The following is a 9,484-nucleotide window of genomic DNA, read 5'->3' as shown; positions in this document are numbered from 1 at the left end:
TGTCCACGCCCAGCCAACTCCCAGGCCCAGGGCCAGAGGGCTTCCCGGAGGCGGAGGCTGGGCGGGGGAGCCCAAAGGGCCCTAGTCCCTCAGGGTCACCGGCCCCATTTGGGGACCCCGCCCACTCCTTCTCTGGTTCCCCGGGGAGGGGGCCGTGCGCCGGGGCCCTCCAGGCCGGTTAGGAAATGACTTGCTCCAGCCGGGCACTGCGCCCGCCCCGCTCCTATCCGCCCCGCTCCAGCCTCAGACCCCGCCCCCCCGCCCCCGCCCCCTAAGACCCCGTCCCCGCCCCGCTCCGCCAGGCCGCGCTCCAGCCCTCAGGCCCCGCCCCCAAGGCCGCGCTCCAGCCCTCAGGCCCCGCCCCCGCCTCGCCAAGCTGCCCTCTAGCCCTCAGGCCCCGCCCCAAAAGCCCCGCCCCCGCCTCGCCAAGCTGCCCTCTAGCCCTCAGACCCCGCCCCAAAAGCCACGCCCCCAAGGCCCCGCCCCGCCAGGCCGCGCTCCAGCCTCAGGCCCCGCCCCGCGGACGGCGCTCTTCGCGGATCCGGCCGGCAGCCGGTAGTGCGCTCCGACACAGCTGGGCGCGAGGTCGGAATCGGGCCCCCGGGTGCGCCCCGCTGGCAGCGGCGGCATAGCAGCCATGGCGGAGGCGGCGCCGCAGCACCTGGCGCTGCCCTCGGGGCTGTTGGAGCTGTGCGTGCTGCTGGGGGCCCCCCGGGACAGCCTCCGCGGCCCCGAGCAGGTAAGCACCCCGCGGGAAACAGGAGGCGCGACGGTTGCTGAGCGGGTTCAGGACCCGGCGCTCCGCGAGTCAGTGTCCCCGAGGACCCCCGCACCACCTCCTCTTCCTCGCGGCGCCATCCCCGCACCCCCGGGCGGGGACCCGGCGCGGCCTCGGGGTGCGCGCAGGACGATGCGCCCTTGGTCCGGCCAGGCCTGGCTGCCTCCGGTCTGCCGGGCGCCGAGAGCCGCAGCTGTTCTTCCCAGAGGCGGAGTTCGATTGGCCGCCCCTGGGGCTCCCCCCGCAGCACCCCCGGGTGGGGACCCGCTGGAGTCGCTCCAGAGGTTCCTGGGAGGAGCGCCTGGCGTCCGTCCCGCGTTCTCCAGGAGCCTCGGCTCCGGTGAAACCAGCTGTTTTCCCTTCTCTCCACCGGCTCAGCCCAAGGGACAGACGCCTGTCCCCCCGCCCCTGGGAGCTGCAGCTTCGGACTTTCTCCTCCTGTTTTCCCTGTGCTCGCACTTTTTCTTGGTCCTGGGACGGCTCTTCTGCATGGGCCTGCGGCCCTCTATTTTTTTTCTGGTTAGAGGCGATGCCGTGTGTTCAGGGACCCCACTCTACCCCCCAGTTACGCCGGCCAGTGCATCGGACCGAGAGAAGCTCAGTGTTCCTGAAATCCACCGCATTTACATCTGCCCGTGCTTTCCTGGTCTCTGCTCCTTGGCCATCGCCCACCCCCACTTTTACTCCTCGAACCCCCAAATGTCTGTGTCCCCTTTTTTAAAAAATATTTTTTTTATTGATTTCAGAGAGGAAGGGAGAAGGAGAGAGACAGAAACATCATTGACGAGAGAGAATCATTGATGGCCGCCTCCTGCACTCCCCACACTGGGGATCCAACCCGGCATGTGCCCTGACCGGGAATTGAACCTGGGACCCTTCAGTCTGCAGGCCGGCGCTCTATCCACTGAACCACACCAGCCAGGGCTGTGTCCCCCTTTTGGCGGTCTCCTCTGACCCTCTCTGGGTTGGTTGAGCTGTCTCCCTGCCTCTCATTGGCCAAGTGGCCGTTCCTCCTTTTTCTTCTGATAGGAAATGGCCGGGTTGCAGCCTGGTCTGCCGGCAGCCGGCGCCCGCGCCCCGTGCTTCTGGCGCGGTTGCCACACACCGGTCAGTCGCCTCGATGTGAGATGTGTTTTGGGAGCAGGATGAGTGAACTGAACTATGACAGCGCTACTTCCTGAACCAAACAGGCTGCGGCATCCTGCCAGGTCTGGGGCCGCCGCCGCTGTCTTCCACCTCCTGCCCTCTGCTCTGCACTGCGATCCCACTGATCCCATTGATTCGGGGTTTGGAGGAGGGCGGGGAGACGGTAGAAGAAGGAGCAGGAAAAAGCGAGCGTGAAGACACACGTTACACTTCCTGGAGCAGCGCTGCTTGTGTGACTCATGAATGTTAAAATGAACCAAACATTTTATTTATTTATTTATTATTTTAAAATATATTTGTATTGGTTTTAGAGAGGAAGGGAGAGGAAGAGAGAAAGATAGAAACAACAATGATGAGAGAGAATCATGGATTGGCTGCCTCCTGCACGCCCCACCCTGGGGGTCGAGCCCACAACCTGGGCCTGTGCCCTGACTGGGAATCGAACCGTGACCTCCTGGTTCGTAGGTAGACACCCAACCACTGAGCCACTCCGGCCGGGCTTACTTCGTTTGATTTTTTAGAGCTGTTCTATTTTGAATGCCCAAGGCTGTTTAATAACTTTTAATTTTGCTTTTTTGAACTCCTCCATTTCTCTGTGCCTCAGACATCCCTCTGGTGAGCCTAGGGGTGTGAGGATCCTCCAGCTTAAGCCCAGGACGGTGTCGTGTCCTCCCTTTGGGGTCGAGGTATTTCTCAGATGAGGTGGTGTTTGTTTTGTTGATGACAGTGACAGGGAATTGGAGGGTCCAGTTCGATCCCCAGGTGAGTTACCTGTTGGTGACATTTCCCGCCACTCTGCGGTTGCTATGGAGACCAAGCACAGGGTGTGAGGCAAGGGGCACACGTCCACCAGAGAGGAAGGAAGTGCCGAGCTTTCGCAGTTCGGGTCATCCTGGTTTCGGTTTTGAGCCCAGCACCGCCCAGCAGGACTTTCTGGACGAGGACAGCCCGAGGATAGCTGGTGCTCTTGATCTGCCTGCCCAGCCGCCGGTGCTGGCCGCAGCGGGTCCTGGGTATCGGCTCTGGAGCGCTAAACAGTGATTAATTCTGTTCTGTTTCTCAGTTGATGCGGACCCCACCGTGAAGGTCAGGGCCCCTGTGACTCACAAAAAATCTGTGACTCAAATGAATGAATGTCTGTGGTCTTTACCTGTGCATTAGATTTTTTTTTTTAATGCGAATGATGTTTTCCTTGGGGGAGAAGGGGCTTATTAGGTCCCGGCCTGCTGGACAAGAGCAGGAAATCCCTCGGGCAGAGTCTGTGGGACTGGGACCGTCGTCCCAGGGTGTGGGCAGCGGGGACGTGAGACGCCGAACACTCGGGGTTCAGGGTTATTCTCCCGGGAACTGCCTGACAGGGGTCCTCGCCGGGCACCGATGTGTCGGGGACACGCTTCCTGGCGGCCCCGGCAGGGGCTGGGCAGGCAGACCCGGGGCTAGGCACCGGCTCCGCACGTACATCGCAGCTTCCGCACCCCGAGTGGCGCCCCGCAGTGTGACAGGGACGCCAGCCCCCGCGTGTGGCTACGGCGACCATGTGGCTAGGATGGTTCTGTGGATGAGAAGACGCTATTTACAGATTCATAAAAACGAGGAGAAGGCCCGGGCTGTGCAGCGCGCTCCCTCCGCGTCACGGCCCTGGGGCAAGCTCGTTTTTTCAGACGCGTCCGTATTGCTTATCGGGTCAGAAGAGCCAACAGTGGAAACGGTTTCCACTTTTTTTTTTTTAATTCTCACCCAGGGATATTTTTCTTTCTTTTTTTAAAAAATGTATTTTATTGATTTCAGAGAGGAAGGGAGGAGAGAGATAGAAACATCAATGATGGGAGAGAATCATTGATTGGCTGCCTCCTGCACGTCCCCTAGTGGGGATCGAGCCTGCAACCCGGGCATGTGCCCTGACCAGAATCGAACCTGGGACCCTTCAGTCCGCAGGCCAATGTCCATCCACTGAGCCAAACCGGCCAGGGCCCAGGGATATTTTTCCATTGATTTTCAGAGAGAGTGGAAGAGAGAGGGAAAGACAGAGAGTAGATGTGAGAGAAGCACATCGATTGGTCACCTGCAACCGAGGCCCATGCCCTTGGCTGGGATGGAACTCCTGACCCTGTGGTCCACAGGCCGACGCTCTAGCCCAGGGGTGGGCAAACTTTTTGACTCGAGGGCCACAATGGGTTCTTAAACTGGACCGGAGGCCGGAACAAAAGCATGCATGGAGTGTTTGTGTGAACTAATATAAATTCAAAGTAAACATCGTTACATAAAAGGGTATGGTCTTTTTTTTTTTTTTTAGTTTTATTCATTTCCGGCCCGCGGTCTAGCCACTGAGCCAAACCAGGGCGGCTGGCTTCCACTTTGGAAGCAGCAAGCTGCCTCTGGGCCTCAGGGTGATGAGGGCATTCACCACAGTGAGTGGGCCTGAGGGGTCGCCGCGGGCCGAGGGGGTTGGGGGGATGGACGGAGGCAGCCACGTCTGTGCTGGGGGTGGGAACACAGGAAACCAGGGCAGCCCCTGCCTCGCTCCACCCGCAGCTCCAAAGGTGGCGGTGCCAAGGCCGGGCAGCCGCGCTCTGGAGGGATGACGGAGGGCAGAGGGGGGGACGAGGGGGGAGGTGCCTGGGAGGCGATGGGAGGGCGATCGGAGCTTAATTTTTGAGGCTGTGGGTTTAAGGGACCCGCGCAGGTGCAGGTCCGGCAGGCACCTGAGGACCGCCTGGGTGTGAGCGGGCGTGGGGCTCTGGCGCTGCCCCCTGTGGGTGGACGGAGGTCGGTGAGGAGGGCCAGGGGCCAGGGCTCAGCCCTGGGGGCCAGGGCGGCTGCGAGGAGCAGGAGGGAGGGGAAGCGTCCGGAAAAGGGCCGTCAGCCGCCTCCCAGCCTGCTCCCCTGACTTTCTACCGGGAGAGGGGTGGCTGCAGGGGGTGCCTGGCCGTCTTCTGGGCTGTCACGCCCCCTGTGGGGGAAAGGGAGGCCATGGCTGTAGTTGCCTAGGTCCCAACCGCTGGGTTTGAAAAGAAAGTTGTACAAAAGATTTCACGTAACCAAAGAAATAGGCTCCTTTGTGTACGACGCGCGAAGGGTTTTAGTTATACGGCCTCTGATTTCCCAGGTCTGGTCTTGGTTCCCATTGGTATTAATTCCACCCCCCCCCCCAATACAAAACAATTACTGCATTTAAATTCTATGGCATGAAAATCTTCTCTTTCACCTATATTTTATTGATTGATGTTAGAGAGAGAGGAGGGGCGAGAGGAACGTTGCTTTGTGTTCCGTGCATTTATGCGTTCAGGCTGATTCTTCGTTTTTCCCATCGCCGTGCGCCCTGACCAGGGCGACCCCTACCTGGTGTGTCGGGATGATGCCCCTGGGCGGGCAGCACTCCCGCGTGAACACAGTGGATGCAGACGCTGTCACTGTGCCGCCTGGAGGTGCGGAGTCCCCTGCTGGTGCCGCTCATTCGTACTGAGTGTGATGTTGGCTGTGTCCTTCCTGCTGGTCAAGGTCGCGTTCTCCTGGTGCCAGTGATGCCCTTCCTAAGGCCATTTCTAGGGTCCCCCCCCCCACCCCCCCCACCCCACCAGGCTGCCCCTTCCTCTGCTCTTTATACCCAAGGCTCCTGCGGTAGACGCGTCTCCCAGGCTGCGCTGCCTGCAGTCCGTGGGGAGACCTGCGGCCAGTCTGGCCGCCACACAGCCTGGGAGCGGTGTTCCCGCCCTGACACTTACCCCAGATCTTCGTCCCCGCTCTCCTCGCAGCCTCACAGGCTTTGTCGTCAGAAAAGAGACCGAGGGGAGCCCATGCTCCGTGTTCTTTGGGGGCAGAATGGGAAGAAGAGGTTAAGACAAATGGTGGACCCAGTGACAGTTTAGGAGAATCCAGGTGCAGTGACCCCCTTTGACTTTTTATTTATTATTATTATTTTAAAAACATTTTTATTGATGTCAGAGAGGAAGGGAGAGGGAGAGGGAGAGGGAGAGAAACATCAATGATGAGTGGGAATCATGGATCGGCCGCCTCCTGCACGCCCCCTACTGGGTATTGAGCCCACAACCCGGGCCTGTGCCCTGACGGGGAATCCAACCGTGACCTCCTGGTGCATAGGTCGACGCTCAACCACTGAGCCCCGCCGGCTGGGCATGACCCCCTTTTATCGATCCCGCGGGGCACTTGGTGGAGCGAGGACGCACGTGTGTCCTTCCTCAGTGCCCTCGCTCTCTCCGTCCCCCGGGTCTGTGCCGGCTGCGCTGGCCTGGAGGGCATGGTGCTGGAACAGGGTGTGCAGGGCTGTGTATAGACCCGCCATGGCGCTGCCCTCCCCACCAGCCTGTGAGGCGAAGTGGGGGCTTCCCGGGGACCCAGAGAGGCTGAGCCCTTGGCCTGGGGCGTCTCCTTTACTTCCCGCGCTCCCCCCGGGCAGGGAAGCTCCAGGCTGAGGAGCTAACTGGCTGCCCTCGGAGACGGGGCCGCTCTGACCTCAGGTCTGTCCACCGCAGGACGGGCCTTGTTCAGCAGCTGCAGGACCAGGCTCCGGGCGGCGTCCACTTGCCTGGACATCGGGCAATTCCGAGGGTCCTCACTGTCAGCCGCTGGCGGGAGACGCCGCCCCCACGGCAGTGCCGCTGCCCGCGGTGCACGTGTGGGCCCAAAGGGCGACCGGGACAAGGGCGGACGCCATCGCGTACCTCTTCCTTCTGCCTGCTCCAGGTGGCCCAGAGGAGGGGGCTCCCAAACCCTTCTGCCCTCGAGCCCGAGGTGCTGTCCGTCTTCGTGCCGCCCTTCATCAGCAAGGAGGACGGACAGACGGCCGGCACCAGCTGCGGGACCCTCGGCAGAACCAAGAGGCGCTCCTTCAGGAAGAAGAGAGAGAAGCCGAGGGCGGACCCCGGCCAGGGCCCCCCGGGTCCCCGAGAGACGGACACTGAGGACGTCAGCGTCCCCGACGGTGTGGACCTGCTGGCCCTGCCTCAGCTGTGCTTCCCAGGTACCTGCCCCATGCATGTGCCTGAGGCCACACCGCGACCTGCGTCCGGAAGTCGCCGGGAAGTCGCCGCGTTCCGGGGAGGGAGCGTGCAGCTGGAGGGGAGCTGGCCACCCTCAGGCCTGCGTCCTGTCCCAGGATGGCGCTGTCTTTTTTTCTCTTTTTTAAATATATTTTTATTGATGTCAGGGAGGCAGGGAGAGGGAGAGAGAGAGAGAAACATCCATGAGGAGAGAAATCATGGATGGGCTGCCCCCTGCTCGCCCCACACTGGGGATCGAGCCCACAACCCGGGCCTGTGCCCTGACCGGGAATTGAACTGTGACCTCCTGGTTCCTAGGTTGACGACACTCAGCCCCTGAGCCACATGGCCGGGCAGGACTGAGCTGTCTTGATCTTGGGGTTTCAACACTAAAAGGCAGCTGGGCATCCAGCACAGCCCCTGGGGCGTTTGACAGCTGAGACCTGGCGGGGGCCGCATGGCGTGTTCATGATGCTTTGAAAGCATTTCATCCTCAGGGGCCTGGCAGGGGCTTGTGATGTCAGGTGAGCCAGTTCCGGCCCCTCCCGCCCGTTTCCTGCGTCTCCGGGGCCAGATGCACAGGTTGTGCTTTCCCCCCAAACCGGCCAGGTCTGCAGACAGCAGGGTGCGTGCGGGGCTGCGCTTCCTGGCGGGTCGTGGAGAAACGGCACACGGGCGGGTGTGGAACACGCAGACTGAGGACTGGACATCAGTGCCTGTCCGGCCGTTTCCACGGGAAACTGCTGCTGCTGCCTCGTTTCGGGGACGGTGCCCCAGGGGTCCCCGTGCTCGGGAAGCAGGGGCCGCTCTGGCTTCACAGATTCTCTCTCCTTCCCGCCTGCAGGGGGCCTGTGTGTGGCCTGGGAACCTCAGGAGGACCATGTCCACTTCCTGGTGCTGACGGACGTCTGCGGGAACCGGACGTACGCCGCCGTGGCCCAGTACTACCGGCCACTGCACGTAGGTGGCCCCCGCGCCTGCCCTCTGCCATCGGGTCCCGGTTGGGTTCCTAGGACCACACCATTTTTCAGATGAGAAAATGGTGGCACAGAGAGGTCAAGTGACTTGCCTGGGGTCACACAGCAGCCAGGATTTGAACTTGAGCAGACCGACCCTCAAGAGTGTGCACTCACTGCACGGTGGTGGGCAGACGACGTGGCTGACTGTCCCCAGGGCTCTCCCTCAGTTCACAAAGTCCCTGATGGAAGCTGTCATCACGTTCCTCCATCCCCACCCAAACCCCCTCCACAGCCCCCTCCTGACAGCCCAGATTATGGCCCCGAGAGTGCCCTGCACGGAGCGGTGCCTCTGGGAGGCGCTGCTGAGCTGTTTCACGCCCAGGTCCCTCTTGCTCCTCCTCCTCTGTGATGTCCCCCCACCCCCCACTGGCTCCAGCTGCTGCACTTGCTCCTGTTCAGCCAAGCCCTGTGGTCCCTCTGGTGTCGGCTTTTCTACCTGCATCCCCTCCCCCGAGGCCGTGAGCTTCCCCAGCGCACAGACGCACCTTCCCTTCCTTGTAACCTTTTAAAAATATTTTTATTGATTTCAGAGAGGAAGGGAGAGGGAGAGAGGGAGACATCCATGATGAGAGAGGACCATTGATTGGCTGCCTCCTGCACCCCCCACCACCTGTGCATCTGGCCCTGGGGACCCAGGACACAGATGGGAGAGGGCGGAACTGGCTCACCTGACATCACAGCCCCTGCCAGGCCCCCGAGGATGATGGAACTTGGGACTGAAAATGCTTTAAAAGCACCATAAACACACCACTGGGGACAGAGCCCGCAACCGGGCATGTGCCCTGACCGGGAGTTGAACTGTGACCGGAGGGGGTTGGGAGGGGGACTGGGTCCGGCCCTGCGGCCCCCCCTCTGTCCGGAGCCTCGGGCGCTGTGGAGGATGCACACAACGCCGGGAGGTGACGCCCCGTTCTCTCCCAGGATGAGCACTGCTTCTACAGCGGCAAGCCCCCCTGGGAGTCCCGACTGAGTGTGGGCGCCGCCGGCTGCTTCGTGCCCTTCGCCGTGTGCGTGATCTCGAGGTTCCCCTACTACAACGCCCTCAGGGACTGCCTGTCCTGGTGAGCCGCCCCTGCCTCGGCTGCGGCCACCCTAAAACCCTGACCCGGGCAGGCTCGGGAGCTCGTGTGGGAACCCCGGATCCGGGCGAGGCCAACCTGGGGCCGAGGGACAGGGAGGGGAGGGAGCGCAGACTGTCGGAAGTCATGATGCTGGGATCTGAGAAAGGGACGTGAATCAGGAAAATGTCTTCCCTGGCTATCGGAGAAAATCAGCGGCCACTGTCAGTTTTGATTTTTGTTTGCATTTTATTTTCATTTATTTATTTTTTAAAATATATTTTTATTGATTTCAGAAAGGAAGGGAGAGAGAGAGAGAGAGAGAAACATCAATGATGAGAATCGTGGATTGGCTGCCTCCTGCACGCCCCACACTGGGGATCGAGCCCGCAACCCAGGCCTGTGCCCCGACCGGGAATCAAACCCAGTGCCCTCCTGGGTCATAGGTCAACGCTCACCCACTGAGCCACACCCGCCAGCCGGGCT

The 9,484-nt window shown here is 61.3% G+C and overlaps 1 protein-coding gene across 3 annotated transcripts in view; it reads left to right on the top strand.

Annotated features, from left to right (window-relative positions):
- The first annotated feature begins 542 nt into the window (after positions 1-542).
- The window catches only part of DENND3 (DENN domain containing 3), a 31,039-nt gene continuing 22,097 nt past the window's right edge, over positions 543-9,484 (top strand). For all 3 annotated transcript variants that reach the window (XM_036337578.1, XM_036337577.1, XM_036337576.1), the window contains exons 1-4: positions 543-739; positions 6,626-6,902; positions 7,766-7,881; positions 8,862-9,001. In XM_036337578.1, the coding sequence (XP_036193471.1) occupies positions 638-739; positions 6,626-6,902; positions 7,766-7,881; positions 8,862-9,001 (635 nt within the window). In that variant the 5' untranslated portion in view covers positions 543-637. The remainder of the gene's footprint in view (positions 740-6,625; positions 6,903-7,765; positions 7,882-8,861; positions 9,002-9,484) is intronic.

The sequence above is a fragment of the Myotis myotis genome, unplaced genomic scaffold, assembly GCF_014108235.1.
Source record: "Myotis myotis isolate mMyoMyo1 unplaced genomic scaffold, mMyoMyo1.p scaffold_m19_p_16, whole genome shotgun sequence".
NCBI lineage: Eukaryota > Metazoa > Chordata > Mammalia > Chiroptera > Vespertilionidae > Myotis > Myotis myotis.
Note: the sequence above shows the minus strand (reverse complement) of the source record. Positions and strands in the feature narration are given on the sequence as shown.